Genomic DNA, 27,039 nt, shown 5'->3' on the forward strand with positions numbered 1-27,039 from the left:
TCGGACTACCTAGTGGATTTGCTCTAGACCAAGTGGGATGTCATTGGACGAATGTTGAGTGCTCTTGAGTGGCACATCAAGTGCTCTCAAGTGGTATGCTGGGTGCTCCTGACCAGTACACTGATTACTCCTTAGTGGGACACCGAGTACTCCCGAGTGCCACCATGTCCGAATGGCTCGAGTGCTTCCCGAGTCTGAGTGGGAAGCCAAGAGCCTAGTGCCGCTTGTGCAAGTTGCATCATTCTATTGTCGACTGTTGAATTGGTCGAGTCTGAGTGGATTGCCACTGCTTGAGCACCGAGTGCTCGGGAGCAGAGTCTAGCTAGTCATGAAGTGAGGGCAAGTGCTCGGGAAGTAACCTTGAGTTTGAGAGACTTAGTCCTAAGTGCTTTCTGAGCCCGAGTGGAAAGTTGGGTGCCAAGTCAAGAAGTCGCGCACTTGACTGTGGTGTTCAAGTGAGAAATTGAAACGTAGAGGCTTTTGTTTGACGCATTTTCTTTAAAACGGATTTGTCCCCTCTAACAGTGCTTTGAGGTCATGCTTGACGTTTATTTCTCAAGACACAATTACACAATTATGTACATAACAAAACACTAATTGTTCGTAGCGCACCGAGCTAGTACTCAAATGGTAGCACAAGAAGAACTACCAAGTGAAATGCATAAAAGAGAGGAAGAAATGTTTAGGGACAAAAGTGGATGGACTTTTGCTCAACATATTTGTATGTCTTTTTTTTTTTGTCTTTATCGCAAGCTCCTTATATAGAAGCTCAGGCCACAATATTAAATGGTCAACTAAAAGTCATTTATCACCTTTACTCTGGCACTTGAAATGTCAGTCCCCGATTATCAATGGTCGGTTGTTTCATAATGATGGTTAAAAGGTTCTCCATTAATCATCCGTCTGTTTCAGATGACATACTAATACATATGTTACATACATGAGCAAGTAGTAAAAAATTGATCCATTTGACAAAAAATTTAGTTGATCCACTTTGGATAATTTTATCCCAATCGATCTATCATTTACAAGTAGTACTTGTACTAGAGTAATTTAGGGTTTGTGCAAAATGAATCCTAGATTTGCACCCCTCCTCCAAATGTGCGCACGTTTACCATTTTCACAATTATGATTATAAATTAGTCTTAATATCACTTAATTTCCCATTCACTCCAACCCCTCTCATTTCCATTCAAATTTCAACGGATTCCAACTCCATCAGTGTTTGCAAAGGCACTTATGATTCCAATAAATATCATTACCTAGTATCTAAACTTTTATAGTGAGTGTAGTCGGCATAAAGTGACAAAGGTATATTATTTAAGATTTTTTGGGACTTCAATGAATATCAAAGAGTTCTCTTGTTAGAGACAATATGGGAGACTCAATTTCTCTTTATGACGATCGAGGATACCAAATTAATGTAGGGATACTCTAGCTACTTGGTAGAGGAAAGGACAATGATTGAGAGATGATAAAAAAAATAACTAATAATATCGAACTATGTTTTATTGATAGCATATTTCATATAATGGCCAATACCATGAAAAAGAAAATGATTTCATTAGCCTTGTAATAGCATACTATGTTAGGTAGTTAAGTCTCATTGCCAAAGCCTAGGCATATCTTACAAAGAGGCAATCCATTTATAAAAAGCTAATGTCATCCTTTTTATCATGAAATTTAAATCCGACTTCCATGATTTGAATATAATAGAAAGAATGCCTTAGAAAATGAGATATTAAGTACTTTTACAAAATTACTAAAGGGAATCATCCTCTTAACATTAATGTGGCATTTGTAGAGCCTTACTACATTGATATGTTCAAAAAGGAGCCCAAGAAACTTCACTGTGATCTAAGAACCTAATTCTTCACACATGGTACAAAACCTTGGATGAATTTGGGACACTTGACTTAAATTTGAAAGATTCTTGTTTAATTATTGTAATGTTAGAATAGTTGAAAAAAAACAATCAAGGTATCCTATATACTCCACCAATATTTGGGCGAGGGAACAACAACGAATAAAGTATAATCAAACAATAGAAGTGGAGAAAGGGAAGCTGAGGGCAAGGGGTTGACGGCAGTGTGCACAAACTAGGGATGATCAATGGGTGCATCGACAAACTAGCGGGCCGGGTGTGTTGTTAAATGAAAATCAAGATAGGATTCAAATGCACATGGAGTGTTATGCGTGTGAGGGAAAAAGGAAATGGAGAGTATAGGGTGGATGATGACAAGGGCACAAATTATGATTTAGTTGGTGGATCAACAAAGGTGTAAATGCATCGTTTTGAGCCACAATCAAATATTCTACGAGCTAGAGTCAATAAGAATTTTCATATGCTTTACAACATCATCTTTTACTCATTACAACATCATCTTTTACTCATTAATATCGTTTATTGACCATAAATTGTGGTGAATTGATTAATAGTTTCACTTTCTTCATGAAACATAAAAAATAAGATAGAAGAAGAAGTAAATACAAATTACCCATGCTAATAGGTGAATGAAATAAAGAAAAAACAGAGGGTTTTATTGAGCCAAATGAACAAGGTTAATGATCTAAGATGGACTTTAAAACACTCAAACAGTAGTGTACAAGCATAGGAACATAATTCCTTACTTTTGTTCAGTGCTTGCCCTCAAGAGTAACTAAAAGCATCTCCAATGCAAGCTTTGTCAAAGATTTATAAAATTTAAAAATCTTAACAAAAAGTTTTTATGATTGTATAGGAGAGGTTTAGAGTTTTTAATTCAAGAGCAAGTCTAAGTTTTCAAATTTATTTTTTTTTCTTTTGAAGGTGGAGCCAGTAATTAATGTGCATGATTGACTTTTTTCAAATAATTTAAAAAATAATAATTTGATAAAACATTTAATTATAATATTTTATTTCAAAAATAGTTAGTAATAATTAAAATGATATTTTTTTTCCATTTGAAAATAAATATATTTGAGATAATTTTTAAAAAACTATAATTAAATTAAATTTATAAGTAAATTAAATATCAAATAAAAATTATAAATTTAATTAAATTAAAAAGCATTAATTAATTATAAATAAATTAAATTAAATATTATAATTAATTAAAATATCGAATGAAAATTATATAGAGATATTAAATGAAAAAATAATAAATAAAGATATATGATTTATAACATAGGATAAAAAAAATTATATGGAGGTTTTTAATTGTGGAGAGAATAGTAAATTTTTATACTTGATGTGGTATTGGTGTAACATATTGAAAATTATAAAAAAATTTATTGAAAAGTTTAATCATTGAAGATATCCTAAGAAGTTTTTATACTTATAATATAGTATTACCGTGATATATTGAGAACTATAAAAAAAATTTAACCATTAGACATGCCCTAAAGTCTTGCTACATGTATTTAATTCAGTAAATTTTAAGAGGAAAACAATGTATTTTAGCATGTATAAAAATTTGAGGAAGTAGGTGCACGTCCACAGTCTGGTGGGCAATGCATTGTTTGGGCACTCTCCAATGCTCTTGTGAGTTGTGATGAAAGAGACGTTTTTGGACATTTTGCATTAATTTAGTCACAAAAAATAAATATAATGGGTATGGATAACAAAAGATGCCTCCGAGCAGGCAAAATCCATTCTTAATTTCACATGTATTTCTTAATTTTGTAAAATAGTAAAATACTTCTCGATTTATCAATTCTTTTGATACTCGATGATAAATTTTTATGGAATCCAACATGTTATCAAATCACATAAACCAGATATTCAGTCAACTAATAAAATAAAATAAAATAAAAAAATACAAAGACGTTTTTATTTTTTAAATTTATTTTAATTATTTTTTTTCTTAAATAAGATATGTCCTTTTGCAAGGATGTGGAAACCTACATACGTTTGCGCCATGGCGACCACGAACCGAGTGTCCGCTTCTGATTGATCCTATCGGTGCAAATCTTGGATTGGATTCAATTTAATAATTTTTTAACAAAATAGAAAAATTAAGGTCAAATATTAAACAATTAAGAAATAGAGGGAGCTCAAGTGAAAGTAAACTATTTTCAGAAAATGTTGGATGATCTGAACCGTTCGTTGCCTGAACATTGCGGCCATGCGTCCATTGGATTCCCCTGCGGGTCACAGGTCCCTGCCGAGACAAAAAGATCGGTCGGTCGTTCCGGCTCCTTCGCCGACCGCCGCCGCCGCCTCCTCCTCTGTGAAATCTCCGTCCCGATTTGGTTCCCTTCCACCTCCTTAATGGAAGAAGAGTAGATCCTCTCGATCTCTTTCTTGCCTCCCGGTCCTTCTCCGCCCTTCGGGACACGAAATCCCTTGCCGTGGACCATTAGGGTTGTTGTAGTTTACCGCTTCCTCCTTGATGGGTCGCTCCCGCGCCGTGCATAATTCTGGAGATGACGAGACGAATCAGAGGTAGATTTGTGATTTCCCTTTACTTAAGGAAAGTTTTCTATAAGCAAATCACGCTCGGTTTATGGAGTTCTCCTGCCTTTGATCCTGTGGTCAATATTTTGTATTTATGTGTGTGTTTTTTATTGTAATGTTGAGGAATCTATCGCCGAAATATGGTTTCATTTATTTTATGTTTTTTTTTGAGTGAGGGGTAGAATTATACTCGAGCATAGTTCAAAATGTTCCCAAGATACTTGAGCTCATGCTATGCAATTATTCACGAGTTTAACACTGGCGGAATGGTTAACTGAGACTAGATATTTAAGTGGAGCATATTGCCTCTGAACAGGAAAAAACGGAAAACAAATAGGAGTTGTCTTTTTAACTGAAAAACATAAGTTTGGAAAGTCAATATTATATGAAAAATAGATTTATGCTCAACTCTGAATTTTGTCTGATCCTATCCGGAGTCCGAGTCGATGGGACGCGGGTGAGGTGGATGGAATGTTGACCCAATCGCGATGTCCCGGAGGGGGGGGATGCTGAGATGTCTTCTATGTTGATCAAGTCGTCAGAAGTCCTCTGGTCAACGCTACCTGTAGCCAGTGACCGAGTTGCCCCCCGTCCCTGAAACCCCGAGGCTCGAGGCAGATCCAATGAATATATGAGTAACATGCTAATAATACAATAGTGAAATAAATGATGGGCGAGTACGGAAAACGTACCCTGGCCCAAGGGGGCGCCCTCGGATGAGACGCTACTCGAGTGGTTGTGATTTGGAATAGCAGATGACACCGAGCCGGATGAAGAGATCGATCCGACAAGTTCAGACACGGTGGCATAAAATCTGACGCGACTTCAGACGAAGTCGAGTTATGACATCAGTGCATAGGCTGTGATAACACATCGACATGTAGATCGAGATATAATGGCAACCCGTAGGTCGAGATATGAAATAGGCACGAAGATCAAGGTACAATGGACACACCCAAATAAGACAACAATGCGATGATTAAACATAGATTCGGCTCAAGGCCGTGATGACTCAGGCCAACACACGGACCATGACAGAGCGATGTGGATGGCGGCGAGGGTCCGAAGCTTGAGCACCATCAATCCTATACTACAATCCTGTATGGCCGACGGCAGATGGAAGAACTGGCGTGGTAGCTAGCTACAGTAGCGGCGTGGTGCATTCGAGGAAAAAGAGAGAAAGGGGCAGGGGCTAGCGACAAGAAGCGTGGTCAAGTGGCCGACAAAGGCGGCGAGGTGGCTTGCTAGGAGTGGTGCTGGCGGTCAGGGGGAGGCTGTGTAGGGGTTGCACTTGGCTGCCGCTGGAGGCGACAGCTGGAAGGGGCGAAGCCTGGCGGAGCACCGCAAGGGGTTCATGGCAGCAGCCGGTCCTTGGCCTGAGGCAACGACGAGGTTTGACCACTGCTGCTCGCAGCGTCGGCGGCTGGCATACAGAGGAGGAAAGGGGCGTAGTGGCCGGCGGAGGGGCCCTCGCGTGAGGGCGTCAGCGGTGTGCATGAGCTCCCTCCAGCGGGTGGCGACTGACGTTATGGATCGACGAGAGGAGAATGTGAGAGGAGAGAAGGGGTGGTTCGCCAGCGATGAAGGAGAGGGCGGCGAAGGCGGCTCCGGCGTCCTCCCATTTGTGTGCCGTGGCGGCGGAAGAAGTCCTCCTCACTGCTTGTGTCTGCCTCAGGAAAAAAAATGTTGGTGCAGCGGAGGCCGGCAAGAGGGGGGTGAATTGCCTGAAAACAAAAGTATACCCTCCTCGGAATTTTCAACTCAAAATAAAAGCAACTATAATAAGAATAAAACAAAAAGGAAACAGAAATAAATCAGAGACTCGGAAGTTAACCTGGTTACAACCAAGAAGGTTGTTAATCCAGGGCGATGAAAAGCGCGTACTAAGAAAGTCTCCTTTACTGTAGGCGAAGAAGCCTTTTTACACACTAAGAAAGCTCACAAGCTGCTAGGAATTGATTACAGAGTTGAATACTGAGTTGATGTCTAATTCCTAGCTCCAGGGGCCTTTATATAGCCTCTGGAAAATCTATCTCGAAGGTCTAAGGTGCCTCCAACAGGTTTAAGGCGCCTCCAACGAAAATGTGGGTAAACTTTATCCGAATGCTAAACGGCCAGTTAAGTCCAGGCTCTCATGACTCCATTTCTTTTCGCTTGCTTCAAGCCCGTTCTTTTCGGTGATTCCGACCAACCGGAATAGGGCTCACCCGAACGATTCCCGCCTTCTCCTCGAGCAGCCTTCCTCCCGCTCCCTCGAACGCCGCGCACGCTCTTCTCGCCCACCGGCATTCTTTCGTAGCCTCTCGTCCTTCGTGACGCACCGAGCCCGTCGACTCCCTTCCCGTGTCCTTCTCGCTAATGTGTTTTCCGCCCGACTTCCTGCGCTCCTAAGCTCCTGCACACTCAGACACAGGGATCAAACACAAAGCAGGACCTAACCAACTTGGTTAATCACATCAAAACACCCACGGCGTCTAACAATCTCCCCCTTTTTGATGTGCATCAACCCAAGTTCAAGTTAGGGTAAAAATAGACAAACAATAATTTTAAAGAAAATTACTAAACTAACATGTTAAGTATAAATTTGCAATAAATAAAATTACAACTAATTAATTTAGAGTTTAAACTCAATTTTTCAAAAAATATTTTTAAAAAAATTCTCTCCTAAACTTATACGTTTTCTATCCCCTTCGATCACAACAAAAACGGGGTAATAATAAGAGAATATGATATTTATTTAAAAAATATTTAGTAAAATGTTGTTAGAAAAATTTCCGAGCAAGATGAATTTTTCCAAAAACTTCTAAGTAAAAATGAATTTTTAGAGTTTTCCAGAATTTTTGTTAAGTAAACCTAATTTTTAGAATTTTGAAAAAATTTCTAAGTAAAATGACTTAAAAAAAATCTAAGTAAAAATTTTGAAGATTTTCAAAGACAATATTCGAAAAAACTTTCAAAGCATTATTTAATTATAGTTTAATGTTTTTTCATAAAGTCGATTAAACATTGTATTTCAATATTTCAGATTCTAGTCGTGACGAGGCATTAGGCCTTCTTGGTTATCGAGCAACAACCACTTCCTTAGACAAACTTTTATAAAGAAATTTTAACGTTTAATTTTCTCGCTGAAAGCCCAAAAAAAATTTAATTTAAGGCAGATTTTAAACCCAATAGAGGTTCCTTCCTACTGGATTAGTCAAATACTTAGAGGGTACGTTCTTGGGAATTTTTCTAAGTTGACCTTGATGATGTTTAACAAACCGGTTTAATTTTCCATAAATTTTAAGTTTTGATTTTTGAAAAACATTTGTTTTTAAACATGCATCATATTTCAAATTTTCAATTTCTAATTTTAAATTATCGTTTTATGATTTCAATGTATCTAAGATTCTATTTAAGTCAGCATTCTCTTTTTCTAATTTAAATAAATCTTTAGAAAAAGACTTGATAAACTGAAACGATTGAGTAGGGGTTAGATTGCGCATCTGACTTACCTGACTTGGTGATGCTCCCCCTTCATCATAGCTTTCTTCCTCTGATGTTTCTCCCCCTTCATTTAGGCTCATCTTTGAACTTGACTCTTCTTCCAGCTGATGGTTAGCCATTAGCGCTAACCCCGAGAAAGCTTCGACATCTGATTCGGAAGAAGACGAATCTGACCAAGTGACCTTCAGGTTCTTCTGTTTGGAGGAAGATTGACGCTTTTCCTTTACTCTTTCCTTTTTCTTCAATTTTGGGAAGTCATCTTTGATGTGCTCTTCTTCGTTGCAGTTGTAGCAACGAACCGTTCTTCTCTTTCGCTCATGCCTCTTTGTCTGCGATCTAAATTTATTAGAATTAAAAAACTTATTGAAATGCTTTACCAGTAGTGCCGCTTCCGATTGGTCGATCGAGGCTTCGGAGTCAGAATCGTTTGATCTAATTTTAACGTTTAATTTTCTCACTGAAAGCCCCAAAAAGAAAAAATTTAATTTAAGACAGATTTTGGAACCCAATAGAGGTTCCTTCCTACTGGATTAGTCAAATACTTAGGGGGTACACAGTTCTTGGGAATTTTTCTAAGTTGACCTTGATGATGTTTAACAAACCAGTTTAATTTTCCATAAATTTTAAGTTTTGATTTTTGAAAAACATTTGTTTTTAAACATGCATCAGATTTCAATTTTTCAATTTCTAGTTTTAAATTATCGTTTTCTGATTTCAATTTATCTAAGATTCTATTTAAGTCAGCATTCTCTTTTTCTAATTTAAATAAATCTTTAGAAAAAGACTTGATAAACTGAAACGATTGAGTAGGGGTTAGATTGCGCACCGACTTATCCGACTTGGTGATGCTCCCCCTTCATCGTAGCTTTCTTCCTCGATGTTTCTCCCTTCATCTAGGCTCATCTCGAGCTTGACTCTTCTTCCACCGATGGTTAGCCATTAACGCTAACCCCGAGAAAACTTCGACATCGATTCGGAAGAAGACGAATCTGACCAGTGGTCTTCGTGTTCTTCTGTTTGGAGGAAGATCGACGCTTTTCCTTTACTCTTTCCTTTTTCTTCAATTTTGGGTAGTCATCTTTGATGTGCCCTTCTTCGTTGCAGTTGTAGCAACGAACCGTTCTTCTCTTTCGCTCATGCCTCTTTGCCTGCGATCTAAATTTATTAGAATTAAAAAACTTATTGAAACGCTTTACCAGTAGTGCCGCTCGATTGGTCGATCGAGGCTTGAGTCGAATCGTTTGTTCTTGCCTTTAAGGCAATGTTCGACTTGCTTTCTTCACTTCATTGGGCTCGCACCGAGATTCGTGAAGTTCAAAAGTAGAAAACAAATTTTCTAAAGTACTTACCTCGAAGTCCTTAGAGATGTAGTACGCATCTACTAAGGAGGCCCACTCTGGAGTTCTGGGGAAGGCGTTGAGCGCGTACCGGATCGAGTCCCGGTTCGTTACTTCTTAATTGAGTGATTAGCTCCTTAATCCTTGCTTGGAGTCAAGGCCACCTTCTCGCCTTGGTTCATCCGGATGTTCGTACGTTGAGTCCGGAGAATATCGCGTCTTGCAAGCTTTGCTTCGGATGTACCTTCATGAAGTTCCAGGAATTTTTCCAGAGGTCTTCGCGAGTCGTAGCTTCCGATTCGACTTACCTCTTGTGGTGGCAGCACGCTGCGGTGGAACTCTGTCTTTCCGTTGGCAACAAACTCGGCTTGCTCCTTTTGCTCCACCGAGGCTCTTCTTTGTCTTTCGGAACTTCAAAACCATATTTCATAGTTAGTAAAATATCGAAGTCGATTTTAAAAAATACCTCCATCCGGCGTTTCCATGTCGCGAAGTCTTCATCGAACTGGGGATGAATATTCGCTCCGGCCATCGTCTTGATCGTTGTGCTTCAGTCGGCGGTTAGTCTTTCTGAGACGGTTTGGTTTTGATACCAATTGTTGGTGCAGCGGAGACCGGCAAGAGGGGGGTGGATTGCCTGAAAACAAAAGTATACCCTCCTCGGAATTTTCAACTCAAAATAAAAGCAACTATAATAAGAATAAAATAAAAAGGAAACAGAAATAAACCAGGACTCGGGAGTTAACCTGGTTACAACCAAGAAAGTTGTTAATCCAGGCGATGAAAAGCGCGTACTAAGAAAGTCTCCTTTAATGTAGGCGGAGAAGCCTTTTTACATTGAGAAAGCTCACAAGCTGCAGGAATTGATTACAGAGTTGAATATTGAGTTGATGTTTAATTCCTAGCTCCAGGGGCCTTTATATAGGCTCTAGAAAATCTATCTCGAAGGTCTAAAACGCCTCCAATAGAGGTCTAAGGCGCCTCCAACGAGTGTGTGGATAAAACTTTATCCGAAAGCTAAACGGCCAGTTTGGCCAGGTCCGAGGCGCCTTCAACTTGCATTGAAGGCGCCTTCAAGGTGAAGGCGCCTTCAATGCCTAATGAAGGCGCCTCCATCAGCGCAGTGACTCCAGTGCTCTTTTTCGTTTGCTTCCGAAGCTCCGTTCTTTTGGGTGATTCCGGCCAACCGGAATAGGGCTCACCTGAACCCAATTCCCGGTCTTCTCCTCGAGCAGCCTTCCTCCCCGGCTTAACGTCCCTCGAACGCCGCACACGTTCTTCTCGCCCACCGGTGTACTCTTCAGCAGCTCTCTCGTCCTTCGGACGCACCAAGCCCGTCGGCTCCCTTCCCGTGCCGTCCTTCTCGCTAGCTGTGTCTTTCGTTCGACTTTCTGCGCTCCGAAGCTCCTGCACACTCAGACACAGGATCAAACACAAAGTAGGACCTAACCAACTTGGTTGATCACATCAAAACACCCATGGGGTCTAACAAAAAACCCCCCTCTATTCGTGTCCTACAGTACCCTAACAAAGAGGCTCCTCTCAAATGACCAAACTACCCTTCCTCCACCTCCTAATTACTACTCTGCCATCCAATATCTCCACATCATTGTCTTTTCCCATGCTTGACAGAGAAGTAGCATAATGTTGTGAAAGACACGATGAATTGGTGAATTACTGGAAAACATGGTTTATTATTTTGTAATAAAGGATGCAGTGAACACAAAGAATTGATTTGGGGCATAACCACATAAAGAATTATCTAGGCACACCATTATTGTAATTCAAGGAAGCTTGTCTTTTTGTTTGTAAGTCAGCTAATGCTCAACAGTGGAGATGTGGAAACTATAATACTATTATTAAACGAAAAGGTACTTTTTTTTCCCATCATCTCTTCCAACATTGGAAAATAAGGTGTCAAGGGAAGTCTAAGAAAACAGAACAGGTGAAAACATAAAGCTTGAAGGTAAAGGATCCTTCATATCTCAATTAAATCGGTTACATGGCTCCTGTGAAGGCTAGCTATATAGTTGATTTGCATATGTTTGGTCGATTGCAATCCATTTCATTAACTATTGACACTTGCATAACCATCAAATCAATAAATGTAATACCTTCCCTAATCAGATTTAAAAGCTTTAATAGTGCAATACAGCTGGAAATGGCATAGCAAGATTGAAACAAAATACAAGAATAATAGTCTGTAACAACTTCAGTCAACAAAAATATTCTTGCCAAACCTGAAAACGTAACTTCAATTTGCAAAAATTGATGCTCTTTTTGAATAAGTGAAGTTATTATTATTAGCCAAGAGATAACTTTTTTTTATGAATATTTACTAACTTGAAGCTTGATGTAATGAACAATTTATTTTACAATACTAAAATATAAATGATAAATAGAAAAAGTGATATGATATTAAATTTAAAGCAAAAATATTAAAAATAAGGATTATGATATATGAATAGATAATTCTTAAAGTACCTTTCAAGTTGATTCATCTTAAATTATTCTTTGCTAATACTAAGAATAGGAAGATAACTAAAATTTTAAAAATAATGGTTAATAAATTTTATAAAATCTTAATTACAATGGTTATATTAATATAAATATTTGAAAATTTTGACACAAACATGACAACTGTCGACTCAAACATTTACATTGCTTTGTACCAAATTTTATCTCACTCAACTAAATTTCACAGATACCAAAATTCTTTTCCCAAATCAACCTGAAAATTTATCATGTTCAAAGTTTCTTTTTTGCAGCTTGAAATCTGATCACTTTGGGTTGAGTCTCATATTCAGGTCAAAATTTCTAATTGTATATTTTTTGATAGGGCCAGATTTGGGCCACTATGACCTATGACTACCCAATAATTAGCACTTATTGCCGCAGATATAATTATTATATAAACCTCAGCATATGTAATCTCTGAGTATTTCCAAATTCATTAACTAGTTATTACTCATCCTTGCGAGGTATTCAGCTAGTCAGATCTTTAAGGCCAATTTGTTTTTTATTTTATGTCCTTTTTACACTATCCAAATATTTAGATGATATATTTATTTCAGTTACTTTTCTTGGTTTCTTGAATATGATATCGATTAGTAATCAGTACTTGGCAGTGTATTAAATGATCAAGCTTGCATTGGTGGCTTAGCCATGCTAAATGCTTTATATGGAATGTGTAGATAAACTGTGTTGTTATTTTTGCTTTGATTATTTTTTTTTTATTGATCATTTTCCAACATCTCTTTTCTTCAGATCGAAGAGAAGGAGAGTTGCTTCAAGTGGAGAGGCTTTGGAAACTATAACAACAGGTTTCTTTTTTTGCTTATGTTCTCTTTTGTTTCCAGAGCTAAGAATAACCAAACTTTTTTGTAACCATTTTTTTCCTATTTGGTCAGCCGTTCTACTTATGATGAGAACCATTTATTCCTTGGAAAGGGTTATGAAGTCTGTTTCATGATAGAAATGTGCTAAGGATACAATGTTATCTATCAAATTACAACAAGAAGGCATGTTAGTCCCAACTATACCGGGGCCAATTAATGGATCTTATACTGATTTGATTTTATGTTAAGACTGTATCACTAGTAGCCTTATAACAGTTACAGCTCACGTCAATGCTCATATGGGGTTAGAGACTTTTTTTTTTACAAACACATTGAGTAATTTTGCAAGAATGATTGTGAAAAACTGAAAATGGATTATTGAACAATATGTTTTTGGATAAGCCTTCATTTTACCGAATAGCTTTACTTTTATGTTGAAGCTTCAAGGATGCTTCATGGGTCAAGGAGTCTACCACTGTGGCCAATATTGTTCTATAAGACCATGGTTGAAAATATCAGTTCTATTGCTATACTATATATAAGCATGGTTTAAAATTTTGAGCCGTATTAGAATTTTGTTTTATGATTGAAATGATACGGTTTCAGTATTTTTAAATACAAAATATATTAATTAAAAATAAAAAATTTAATTTAAATATTGAAAAATAAAAAATACAAAAAAGGAAAAATATCTTTTTTTAAAAAGGGAAAAAATATGGGATCGCAATACCTCCATATGGTAAATAAATAAATAAAAAATAAAAATTTTATTATATATTTATGAAATTAAAATGTATATATAAAATATATATTAACTTAATGGGATAATTTTATTAGACTTTGAATAAGTCTGTTTTGATTATCCTATTAGGGCATCCGTATTGATTTGAATATTAATATATACCACCTTTTCAAATAGCATATGACGTATCCATTATATTAACACATACTTACATTCATTTTAACATTAATAATGATTATTTATGGGTCCTATTGTCCATTTATTATCTTTATTTTTTATATCCATTTTAAATTTTTTTTTTATATAATATCCGTTCATTAATAGTGTTCAAAGAATTGAATGTTGTTAATGTATGAGTGTTACAAGACTCATCCACATTGGTTTGTATCATTTTTTTTATGTGTTATAACACCCACATATTAATATCAATGTGGATGCTCTTATAGCTAAGAGTTGATTGAAATTATTAATTTAAGGTTTAATTATTAACATAAAGTTTCCTTTCTGCATCATCGCATCCACTGCCTGTGAGTGTCCCCGTCGCGACCCGTAGAGGTCGCTTGATCGTAGTGACCTCTATGGGCCTTCATGACCCTATGGGGACGCCCAAAGGCCCCACACCCAAGCGTCCCCGCTGCAACTTTGGCTTCCCCACTGCGACCTACTAAGGTTGCCGTGATCCTGTTGAGGTCGTTGCAATCCCGCAGTGACCTCCGTGACCCCGCGGCGGCACGTAGTGCCTATGTTGGGCGGTGTGTAGAATGACAAATTTCGCCCATTTCATTGCACAAAATTTTAAACCATGCATCTAAGTTCAATGGAGGTTCTTGTACCATTCCACCCTTTCTCAAGCAAGATGGAGGAGCCCTTTGACTGGAGAAGGTTATACATGGTGATTATAAACATCTACAGTTGTGAGCACATTATGAGGAGGCAAAATTACACATTTGCAGTGGTGAGACTATTTTGAGGAGGCAAATGTTAATTCATTTGACGTTGCCTTTGCATATAAGAGGAAAAACCCAATGATGGACTACTAACATGTAGTTGAATAGCATTATCAACAAATAGACAAATAGGTGAACCACAGTGATTCATATCCCAACAAATTAAGGATGAAAATGCTACACTAGAAGAATGACAATGACAGGGTAGACTATGAGATCTATGGTTTCAAGACACTAGTAGCCTCACTAAGTCACGACATTTACAGTTGAGCCCCATCATTTACAATTCCAATCCTAATGTTTTGATCGCAACCCCAATTAAAAAAAAGGGCATGGACATGCACAAATACCGCCTTTCTTTCCATCCAATAGTAATTCCTGGAGTGTCCCATGATTTAATGGATATCAGCAGATTCCTAGAATAAAAGGTTACAGTTGATGATACACCCAAGCAAGACAAAACTTGTTCTTGATCAAATGCAGATCAAATTGAAATATTGAAAAATGGAGAAAGGCTTCACCATGGTATTTGGTACACAGATCTTGCTACTTGATCATTTGAGTATATCAGTCATTCTAAGGAAGGATTAAATAAAGGGGTCTGTGACTGTCAAAACATAAGAGAGCCTAGTGGATGTCAATTTGAATTAAAATTCTTCATAATGATTGCCTAGCTAGCATTATAATAATTATGAATCCATGGTTTTGAGAACCTGTCCAGACACCAGTTGTGCAATTGGAACTTATTCAGATGCATAGTGATGGTTTAGATAAGCAACCTTTGGTGGGAGTACACCTTGGTTGCTACAAACGTAATGTTTAAAGATGCTCCATGCTCATTTTTTTTTCTGTAAAACCAACATTTCTTGTTTAGAAGGCTGTAGGATGATTACTAAGCATAGAGTAAGTTCTTAAGAGCATGTCACTGTAATCAAATAAGTCAATTGCTAAACTACTCTTAAGCTGCTTTTTATAATTTTCATGTGGCTGTTTTTTTTTTGTATCTCTAAATGATAGTTTTCTTTCTTATGCTATTGCACTAGATTTAGTATGCTCAGTGGTATCTTAGTTTGTTACCAATTGTAAACAATAACTCTACCTATTTCATTTTTTGGAACCTATTAGTGTACATTTTGATACTCGTTCCATTATGATTGTTGAAATCTGAAACTTCCTTTAAAATAATTCTGTGATAACTTTCTAACTGATTTCTGATGCAGGACTAGGATCAAGCGAAGGGAAAAAAGTTTTGTTTCACTGCAACTATTGCAACAAAGACATTTCAGGGAAGATCCGTATCAAATGCACAAAATGTCCTGATTTTGATCTATGTGTGGAGTGCTTCTCTGTTGGTGCTGAAGTTACTCAACATAAAAGCAACCATCCATATCGAGTTATGGTTAGCACAATTGCTTCTATCTTTACATTAACTAATTCATGATTTTTTACTGCTCAAACTGTTATTGTGTTCTCATTCTTCAACTTGTTCCTCTAGATATTATCTTTAAGGTTTTCAGATTGGGGTTGTGAATTGTTTTGGTGAATTTTTAAATGGTGAATTGTAAGAATATAAAAAGTATGTTAAAAAAGAATTCTGATTTTTTCTTAGAATAATGTGATATCCAAAAATATGTAAAATTATATAATGTTCCATTTAATGATATAATGATATAAGTAGAGTAAGTTGTTAATTCAAGAATGTAAAGGTTCATATCTTATATTGACAATACACATACTTGCTTATTTCATAATAAAATGAGCAATAGAAAATTTCTTTGTCAAATGCATTTCACATAAAAATCATTGTCAGTAAATGTAAGGCAATATTTATGTAACATGATTTCTCAATCCTTATCAGTTTCTCACTAAGTGTAATTCTATATGTCAATGTTAGAAGATTTGCTTTCCTTAATCATTGTTACGTGTCTAATTCACCTCGGCTTCCATACTTAATGTGAATTTTTTTCTTTATTGTCATCATTGATTTTTGAGACTCCACTCTCTTTGACCTTATATTTCTATTGTTTACCACAAAATTTCATTCATCCGAGCCAGGTCGATTTCTAACCCTATACTGGGTTATGAGCACAACTTCTAAACACTTAAGAGTATCTAGATTTAGCTTTACAACTAAGAAACATAATAACACTTGATCAATGGAAACACACTTGTTATATCAAAAGCAAATGACCTGAACACATTTTACATTCAGATCAAGCACATTTAAACTCTATCACTGATCTCCTTCTTAGTCAAGGACTTTCTCTAGAAGGCCATGGTCAGTCCATAACTCATAAATTAGAAACTCTCAAAACTACTTTGTTCCAATAACAACTTTTATTGAAACTCTTAAGAAACCTTGATTATTTAAAAACTTCTCTCAATCTCTTAGCAAGAAAACCTTCTTCTCAAAAGCCTGTAGAACCAGAAACATCCTCAGAACAAAGTCAAAAGATTTTATTCAATTATACAATAAATTAGATAACATTAGATGAACTTAAGTATAAATGAACTAGTTGAATTACGAAAACTCCCACTATGAAGATGCTGTAGAATACACTAAACAATTCTCTACAACAAAAGAAGACGGCTACTGTAAATTAGAACTACCCGGAAAAGGTGATCAAATACAAGTTCAACAAAATAATACCATTATTGCTCTTCTCACTTCTTTACACTACGGATTTAATTGAAACTACATTATTACATATAGAAACGTTCGCTTTAGCAACTTGGCGTTCTAGTGAATTTAAAGAAGCTTTCGCTAGACTAAACAAAGATTTAAGTCAGTAATCTCTTGGTAAAACTATTCCTAAACTTCTACTTGTCACTTCTAAATTCGTAACATATAAACCTAATGAGTCTGACAAAAATTGAACTCTTCTCTGGACCTTCTAGAGCTGTTAGAGCAATAGAAGCTAATACTTCCTCCTCCTGGATAGATTCTATAACCAGGAGAAATAACACTTCTTCTTTAGTACCTCTTCGACTTGAAGAAATAATAGACGTTGATAAAGATCTTACTATTTTATCAAATGAACAACTAAATACTTTAAATTCTAGGAAACTTTATAGTCAAGGTATTCTAAAATTTTTCAACATCGGTCTATAGACATCATAGACAGGAAGCTCTTCACCTCCTTGATGGGGGAGAAGTGAAACTTGGTCTAATGACAGAAGAGGCAGCAAAAACTTTATACCTAAGAAAACATAATTACATCCATCTAGGACTTATTGTTTTTGGTCTATGTGGCTTAACAAAGGTAAAATTAGGAGGAAAAGTTTTATTAGTCTTACATGACATCCGTTTTTCTGATACTGAAAAAGCAATCATTGGACTAATAGAAGTCGATATGAATGCAAACTTAGGAATTACTTATGCCCCAATTTTAATATGACTATAATAGACTTTATAAAACATATACAGGCAAAAGGCTATGACCAATTCTAAGGAGATAATCTCCAATTAGATATCATATTCTTAGGAAAAACAATGAATCACATGCACAATCACTTTAAAGTATCTGTTACAGATATGATTGAAGCACTGACAACCAAAGGAATACATTTTCTTAAACCCAAAGAATACATTTTCTTATCAATTGATAAATCTTTTGATTGTAGTAAAAGTTGTTGTGAGGATGTTTTTGGTTCTACAGGCTTTTGAGAAGAAGGTTTTCTTGTTTAGAGATTGAGAGAAGTTTTTAAATAATCAAGATTTCTTAGGAGTTCCGATAAAAGTTGTTGTTGTTGGAACAAAGTAGTTTTGAGAGTTTCTAATTTATTAGTTATGGACTGACCATGACCTTCTAGAGAAAGTCCTTGACTAAGAAGGAGATCAGTGATAGAGTTTAAATGTGCTTGATCTGAATGTAAAATGTGTTTAAGTCGTTTGCTTCTGATATAACAAGTGTGTTTTTATTGATTAAGTGTTATTATGTTTCTTGGTTGTAAAGCTAGATCTAGATACTCTTAAGTGTTTTGAAGTTGTGCTCATAACCTAGTATAGGGTTAGAAATCGACCTGACTCTGATACCAAGTTTTCTAGAGGGTTGGTTGTGAGAGGTGTTTGTGTTTTTCGGAGGTGGTGTGTTCTAAACCTATAGGTTAGTGTTTTGTCTTTCTTCCGTTCGTACCAGTGAGCCTCACCTAGTAAAGAGCCTCTAGAGTTGTTTGAAAATCCAAACGATTCTTAACCCGACTTCTTCAGGTCTTACAATAGCTTTTCTGCTGATTGCCTTACTTAAGCCAGCACAGGTTTTACAGAACCGAAAGATTTCTCTCTGTCTCTTTTAGCTAGTTACGCGGATACTAAAGAGTATGTGACAATAAGGACTGAGGACTATTGAACTGAAGAAAACAAGAACACCAGCCTATGATTTAGAAACACAAAGATATTATTCAGCCATAAAGAAGAAATACAAACAACTGAGAAGATTTATACAAGACTAAACTGATAGAGTACAGAAACTTACAATTATAGTACAAGAGGATGTTCAGAGAAAGCGAGAAGGAAAGAGGAAGGCTGAGAGCTAAGAGAATTGAGAGGTTTTTTTTTCCTTGTGGATGCTGGCGAGGAGGTATTTATAGAGCGAAGAAGAAGGGACTGGAAGGTAGTCGTGGCAGATAACTATGCTAGTCAGTGCTGGTAGAGGTCAGGGATGACGTCATTAGTGGCTTTAGTCGTCAGTGCTTACGTCTTTTGTTTGATGACGTCATTGCTTCTGTGTCATTAGAATTCCATCATGTTGATGAGGTTGGCTTCTTCAATAGAACCCATGGATGGTAGTAGAGTAGATGTGGAGGCTGTTGAAGTCTGTCTTCGTTGTTTTTCTAACCATGCCAGATTTTTATTTTGGTAGAACTGACAGAGGTTTAAATGTTCAGTGGAGTGAGAGAACGGAAAGAATACCGTTCCAAAAGTTTTTGGCTAATATATTTTTTCGGTTAGTGTTTCTTTGGCTAAAGTATAGTCTAGAGGATCTTGATCCCATAACTAGGAACTTCCTTGTAGCGAAGCTCTGCAATGTTTCAGTTGTTCTTCAAATGATTTTGATGATGTCCAATCTTTGTTTGGATTGGAAGGATAGTCTTCAAATGGTAGAAGTTCAATATTAAGTTTTTTCACATCTAATTTAATTAGATGGCTGGTTCAATATAAGTAGTTGTCCATTCTGGTGGAGAACTATCAAAAGTATATAGAACAAGTGTTTCTTTTTCTTAGCTTTTGTCCAAGTACTGGAGGTAGGGTTGGAACAGAGTCTAAGTCTTGTATCCAAAGTTGTTGAAGTAAACCGTAGTTCATTAAAGTAAGAGGAGTAATAAACCTGCCTCTGTAATTTTTATGTTGAAAATTTTCACAATGTATATTTGCTTTTCTGAAAGAGTATAAGAGTTGACATCTGCAACCCAAGTTTGTATTCTAGAGGAAAACTTTTAGTGCAAGGAAGTTTATAAGTATATTCTTCAACATAAGTTATTGAAATGCCAGGATTAGGGTTTTGATGAAACCAATTAAGTGCTTCTTCAAGTTCTAAGAACAATTTGTAACTAGAGGCTTCTCCCAAAGTAGTGATGTAGGTACGCAAGTCTGTTGGTAATGCCTTGATAGATACTAGTGTTAGAGTGTATACTAAAAGCCTAGTTTTTTGTAAACATTTATTTTGAAATAAAGAATCACATTGGTCAAATGTTTACATTTATATGCTAAGTGTAGTTGTTCAATTAATTTATATTGTAGATAACATGGTGTGTGGTGTCACACACAGAAGATCATGTTATCAGTTCCTTATAAATTATAAATAGTAGCTCACGACTAAGATGGATAGGAACAAACCATTGGAATAGTCGTAGTGTAATTTGGTATTAGTTTATCTTGACTATAAAATTACACTAGTACATTCTGAGTGTATTGAGCAGGACCATTTGAGGTAGTTTCTTTTTATACTGATTATATAAAAGAACAATACCTCTGTTATTATGGAAGTGTGTACTCTTAATCATGATATAATAACAAGCACATATACTTAATATTTATTTCTTTAATTTATCAAAGGGTGCGATTTAGTTCGATAAATCAATAGGCCCGATAAGTTGGGAAATGATATTATTTATATGGTGTGTTGTTGATTATAGAATGAAACTGTGTCCTAGTAATCTAGGTTGATGATGTCCCCTTGAGGAGCTCATAAGGATTGTCATGTAAACCCTGCAGGCGGACTTAGTCCGACATGACGATAAGGTTAAGTGGTACTACTCTTGGAGCTAGATATTAATTAAGTGAGTTGTCAGTAACTCATTTAATTAGTGACATTCAATATCTTAACAGACTAACACACTTATGATAAGAAGGAACCATATAGTAATATGAGATTGGTGCGGTAGTGCAATAATAACTCTTTAGTGGAATGAGATATTATTGATGAACTCGAGTTGGGTGTTCGAGGCGAACACGGGAAGCTCAAGTTCATCGGGAGACCAAAACCAATTCCTCCTCTCGGTCCCTATCGTAACCTCTTATTTATAAAGTTTTATACCCACCTAAACCCATCTTCTTACCCATCCATAGGTGGCCGGCCAAGCCAAGCTTGGAGCCCAAGCAAGGGCCGGCCAAGATAAGCCTTAGATGGATCAAGTGGTGGCCGACCCTAGCTTGGAACCTAAGCTAAGGTGGCCGACCACAATAAAAATAAAAGGGGATTTTATTTTATAAAAAAAATCTTTCCTTATGTGGAAGCTATGATTTAAAAGAGAGTTTTAAAAATTAAAATTTTCCTTTTATAGTTTTTACAAAAGATTAAGAGAAAGGTTTGATATCTTTTCTTATTTGTAGTTAAAAGGAAGATTTTAATTTTGGAGAAAACTTTCTTTTTTGTAATCATCCACATGTTTTAATAGAGAGATTTTAATTTATAAAAGTTTCCTTTTATAACCAATCATGAAGGGAATTTTTTAAAGAGAAATTTTTATTTTAAAAATTTCCAGAAACAAATTAGGAAGTTTTAATTTTGTATTTAAAACTTTCCTTGTTGGGAGGATTTGAGGTGGCCGGCCATTAAAAGAATAAAGAAGATTTTAATTAAATTTTCCTTTCATTGGCAAGGAAAATAAGGAAGTTTTATTAAAACTTTCCTTATTTGCCAAAATCAAGGAATATAAAAGAGAGGGTAGAGGTGCCTCACCTTATAACAATACTTCTATTATTCCTCTCTTCTCTTCCTTGGTGGTGGCCGACCCTCATCCCTCTTCTTCCTCCTATTCTTCTTCCTTGGTGGCCGGTGGCATCTCATCTCAAGGAGTTCAAGGTGGCCGGATCTTGTTAGAGGAAGAAGGAGAGATAGGAGGCATTGTTTCTTAGCATCCTTTAGAGCTTGGTGGTGGTGGCCGAAACTTGTAAGAAGAAGGAGGCTTGGGTGGATTCTCGTCTCGGCACCGAGACGCCCACACGGCGTCCGAGATAAGAAGAGGAATATGACAGAAGATCATGAGGTCTATAAGCTACAAAAGATATAACTAGTTATTAGTTTCCGCATCATAACTAGTTCATCTTTTTGTTTAGATCTTGAATTACCAAACACAAGAGGCTAACGATTCTAGGTTTCGGATTTATGATTCGAATTTGTGTTTCTTTTGTTTTTCGATCTTGTGATTCGATTGTTCTTATTGGTTAAATCTAGGGTTACTATAAGGAGATTAAATATTGAATTTCGTGAAAAACTTTGTCTAGGAAGTGGTGGATGCTACCATAACCAAGAAGGCCTAGTGCCTCGTCATGTTTAACCTGGAAGTCAATCTCTGAAATAAATATTTAATCAAATTTGTAACATAGGTGGATTTGGATCAATAATGTTAAGCATCGTTTGCAATCCAAGTCTAAACCTCTAAGAACAGATAAATTGAATTTGGAATCAATAATGTTAAGTTCTGTTTGCGATTCCAAATTTAATTTCTAAAGAACACAATAAGTTGTTAGGAAAGGTTCAGGACTTGTACAAAATTTTTGTACAGGGGAACCGGTACGATATTCCGAGTAGCAACCAACAACTAGACTATTGTGTCGGCCAGTGTTAGCCTGAAGTATTTCCATAGATTGATAAGTCATTGGCCTTGTAGGTACAAATAGTACATCCGTATCTCTTCGAGTAGGTATTTCAGAAGTGGCTGCCATTAAGTTAGTTTTATCTGCTTGTATTTGACTGTAATTCTGAAGTGAAGGGCTAATTGTAAAGTTTGGCCCCAATTTTTCTCTAACACCCTGTTTGGAAATAACTTAAGTCATGGAATTGAATTGAATTCCATTATGAATTGAATTCCATAAGGAGTTGAATTCAATTTTCATGTTTGGAATGAATTGCAACTTAAGTTATGGAATTCTTATGTTTTACCATTTTATCCTTCACTCTTTTTTCTTTTCTTTTTTTACAAAGAAGTGAGAATGAGGGCACAATGGACATAATATGGAGAATTGAATTCCCTATCTAAATCACACATAAAGAGGTGTGATTTACTTTTGCCTTGTTTGATAGAATTGGAATTGAATTCCATATCAATTCTTAGCTAAAAAATCATTCCAAAGCATGGAATTCAATTCCAATTCTAAAAGGAATTGAATTCCATATCATTCCAAATAGGCTGTAAGTAAATCATAGGCTTCATCTAAAGAGTAAAAACCCTTGTAAGGTACTTTGTCTTCGTCTGAGAGAAGAGGTTTAACTTCATCCCAGTGGGCATAAAGACCTGCATAAGTTCCTGCGAGAGTGACATAATAAGAAAATTTCTTTCCCAACGGTTTCTGCATTAATCACTGCTATTTTGTTGCTGGCCTATGCCTGGTGAAGTAGGAATATTCCATATATTATCAATCAAACATTGTTGTATAGCATCTAATTGCAATCGTAATGCGAATTGGAATGTATCTTCCTTTCTTGTGTATAGCGATAATTCATGAATACCAAATTTTATAGTCTTGGAATAACCATAAGTATGCACCTTCTTTATTTGGTCCATTTTGAAAGAGGAAAGAAGTTAAATAAGTAATCTAGACAAAGTATCAGCTAAAGAACTGTTCGTTCCTTTAATATGTTCCCAATGAATATGTAAGCCCTTATTGAGGATGACATCAGTGAATTTTATCCAACGTTTAGAACCAAGGCCTTTTCTTGCTTTCTTTGTATGTTGGCTATATTTTACTATGGCCTCACAATCTGTTCTAATTGTAATTTCTGATTTACTGTAGATAAATAGCATAAAAGCTTCTAAACAGTAGACGACCGCTAGTAGTTCAAAGTCTAAGGAGGTTAATCTTCCTTTTTCTTTATATTTGCCTGAAGCATAGCGGCAAAGGTTTTCAGAGATTTTTGGGTCATATTTAGATCTTTTACTGAATAGGGCTTCGCCCCATCCCGATTGACAACCATCAATTTTTATGACTAGATAGTCTAAATCTAAGGGAAGTGTTAACTGAGGATGTTGTACCATAAGTTTGATTTGTCTTACCAAGTCTATGTCTTGCTGATTGAAGTATCTTTGTCCTGTTAGAGATGTTTTATTATATAGAGGACCGCTAATTTTGCCAATATTCTTTATATATGGGCATGCATAATTTAGAAGTCCTAACAATGATCTCAAAGTTTTAATATCCTCCAATTTGTCTGGAAATCCTAAGAGTTTACTAGTGATGTGTGGTTGCAATGTTATTTTGCCTTGACCAATAAGACTTCCTAGGAATTCAATGTATGGTACGACAAGTTTCATCTTTTTCTTTGAAACAATTAACCCATGTTTTTCCAATAGGTTAAACATCATATGTAAGTGAGCAAAGTGTTCTTCTTTTGTCTGGAAAAAATGAGAATATCATCAATATAAACACAAGTAAAGGAAGTAACAGGTCGGAAAATGTCATCCATTTTTCTTTGGGAAATTTGAGGTGCTATTTTAAGTCCAAATGACATAACTAACTATTCAAAATGTCCTTCTGGACAAGAGAATGCAGTCGAGGAAATAGACTCAGGATGCATCTTAACTTGTCAAAAATCAGATTTCATGTCAAATTTGGAATACCATTTAGATTTCTGGATTTTATTAAGTAATTGCTCCTTATCAGGAATTTTAATTTCTTAGGGAAGAATCCAGATTGGAATGCATCTTCTAATTTCCTTAGTGCTTACTTTTATTTATGGTCTCTCTACTAAAATGGAGTTTTCACTTTTTAGTTACATCCCTGGGCTAATACTGATTTTTCTGCAGGACAACTTGTCTTTCCCTCTTATTTGTCCAGATTGGAATGCGGACGAGGAAATACTGCTTTTAGAGGTATTCCCCATCCTTTCCTATCAGAAATATTTTGTACTTCAGTCTCGCCCTTGTGTAAACCTTGAGTAGTAGCTTTGTGGTTACCTTTAGGGGATTGAGATGTATGGGCTTGGGAACTGGGCTGAGGTTGCTGAACATGTTGGTACAAAGAGCAAGGCACAATGCATTGACCATTATACCACATCATACTTGAACTCGCCTTGCTATCCTCTTCCAGTATTGTATCTTTCCATAACCAGCTTACTCTTCATTATTTAGTCTTTTGCAGTCCTCATTTTACAATCTCAAGTCTATCATTTCTTGGTTGTTGGAATCCACTACAGGATATGTCTCACGTTAATGGTAAGAATCGAAAGGAACTCCTTGCTATGGCTAAAGTACAAGTCGAGGGAAAGAAAGGTTAGTTTTGGTTTCTCTGAATAAATCAATTATTTAAACTAGTAATTGGGTTCATACAACGATTTTGTTACAATTCTAATAAATTTTTTTTACAGTGTTGTCACTTGTCCATTTAAATGTTGCTTTGTTCTTAGTATTCATACATTTCTCTCTTCCCGTCTCTGATTTTCATTTATGATAATTTGTTTTCTAGTTGCAGGAGATCCATCTGTAATTTATGCAAAATTATAATTGTGCTGTAACTAGTACCTACAGAATTCTCAGTGCATTTAGCATTTTTTTTCTTATACACCTGTATGATGAGGTAAAGAAATAGGAAGCTAACTTAATATACTGAAGCTATTTAATGTTTGTAATCAAATTATTCCATTCATCTGAACTAAATCTTATCTACACTACATTTCTGCGTAGCCTTGTTATTTGTTTGCTTGCTACTTTGCATATATGGCTGTGTTCGATCATGTTTACACATTGGTGTTTTCCATCGAGACACAAAAATGATATAAAGTTAACCTTGCTACTTTATAGAGGGAATCACAAACATTGGTAGTTGTTTATGTATGTAGTGGTTGTCACACTTCCACCATGGCTATGAACAATTGCTATAGTAGCAGTACAAATGACCATCATGCCAATCAAAGAGCTGTTCCACATAAGCACATGTTAACATTTGTAGAACATTTCCACAACATCTCAGGTTTACGATAGCAATAATATGCAAGTAAACCTTCAATAATACAAAAATGATTTATTACTAAAGGAAATGTGTAATACTTTAACAAAATATATTGTCCTAAACTAGCAGAAACTTGCATATACAAGGAAAATCAAAATACATAGTGACCAAGGTAGTAAGAAGAACCCAAGAAAACTCAAAATGTTCCAAGTTAGGTAGCTGTAATGTCTTAGACAAGAAAGTGCAATAGTGCACCTTGTAACTTGACTCGATGCCCCTACTAGCCTCATGTTAATCTGAAGTTAGATACACAAACTAGATTTTCAGTAAAAAAAAACTAGTAGGAGAGTCTCCTAGGAAACTGAAAATAATAGACAACAAAATAATCAAGTATGAAAGATAGATGTAAATGGCCTATCATATTCTAGGTTATCCTGGCAAAATTTCTATATGTGTCTGCCTATGCAAACCCCTCATGCTGTGGCAAATAGGTGGGTAAGATTCTGTGTCACCCTAAGGAAGCCACTCTGTGATCTCTCCGTAAAGCCATAGGCTTAATGGTTGCAGATCCTCATTATCTTATAATGACACATGTTCCCAATCAGAGAAGGGGTTCATGTGGGAGGTGTGCTGCATTGCCATTGACCCATTGATCTGCTCAAAATTGGGCCACTTGCTCATTGTTGGTGTTGCTCAGGTGCGAGGGGAGAGAGTTTGCTTGTTGTTCACATAAATTAGAAGGAACATGACTATCTCCAGCTGCTCAGATTACACAGTGCTGCTGAATGTCAACATGGCTAGAAGAGGCAGTGACTTTATTGTTCAATTTGTAAGGAGAAGAGAAAAAGGCTTACGAAGGTGGATAAAGAGGAGATGTTAGAGGAGAAAAGTTGTGGACAAGGGAAGAACCGGCGATGGCTCTGCAAAGGTGGAAGGGCGCTAGTGGTTTGCGAACTTAAAAGTTGAGGATGGATTTGTTCCTCTTCCTTTGTTCTTGTGGTTGAAAAAGGAATAGGTTAAGGGAAGATTTTGTGTTCATAGGTTTGGATCTGGGTTGGGTTAAGTCAAACAGGTATGACATTCTACCTGCCAAATAAAATTTGGTCCCTAAAATTAGTCACTGAAGCAAAAAGATGAGGATATCTGACACGTATTTTAGTTATTGAAGCATTAAGATGAGGATATCTGATATGTATGTCATCCTCACTCTCTCAAATGACCTCCTGATATGAAGGGTGTTGCCACTCGACCTTCACGATTTGCAAATTTCAGATTCTGTTTCTACAAGCCATTCTCCTTTCTGGTTCCATGCTCCTCATAACTTGCATCAAAATTAGGTCGCATTGCGGAGCTTTATAAAATGAG

At 36.3% G+C, this 27,039-nt stretch overlaps 1 protein-coding gene across 1 annotated transcript in view; it reads left to right on the forward strand.

The window, feature by feature from the left end:
- Window positions 1-4,100: 4,100 nt before the first annotated feature.
- LOC121967297 (transcriptional adapter ADA2-like) overlaps window positions 4,101-27,039 on the forward strand; it is a 30,081-nt gene continuing 7,142 nt past the window's right edge. Inside the window, exons 1-6 of the mRNA XM_042517428.1 lie at window positions 4,101-4,426; window positions 12,529-12,584; window positions 15,509-15,687; window positions 24,534-24,599; window positions 24,690-24,815; window positions 24,923-24,998. Coding sequence (XP_042373362.1) covers window positions 4,374-4,426; window positions 12,529-12,584; window positions 15,509-15,687; window positions 24,534-24,599; window positions 24,690-24,815; window positions 24,923-24,998 — 556 coding nt within the window. The 5' untranslated portion in view covers window positions 4,101-4,373. The remainder of the gene's footprint in view (window positions 4,427-12,528; window positions 12,585-15,508; window positions 15,688-24,533; window positions 24,600-24,689; window positions 24,816-24,922; window positions 24,999-27,039) is intronic.

This window comes from Zingiber officinale, chromosome 3B (genome assembly GCF_018446385.1).
Source record: "Zingiber officinale cultivar Zhangliang chromosome 3B, Zo_v1.1, whole genome shotgun sequence".
Lineage (NCBI taxonomy): Eukaryota > Viridiplantae > Streptophyta > Magnoliopsida > Zingiberales > Zingiberaceae > Zingiber > Zingiber officinale.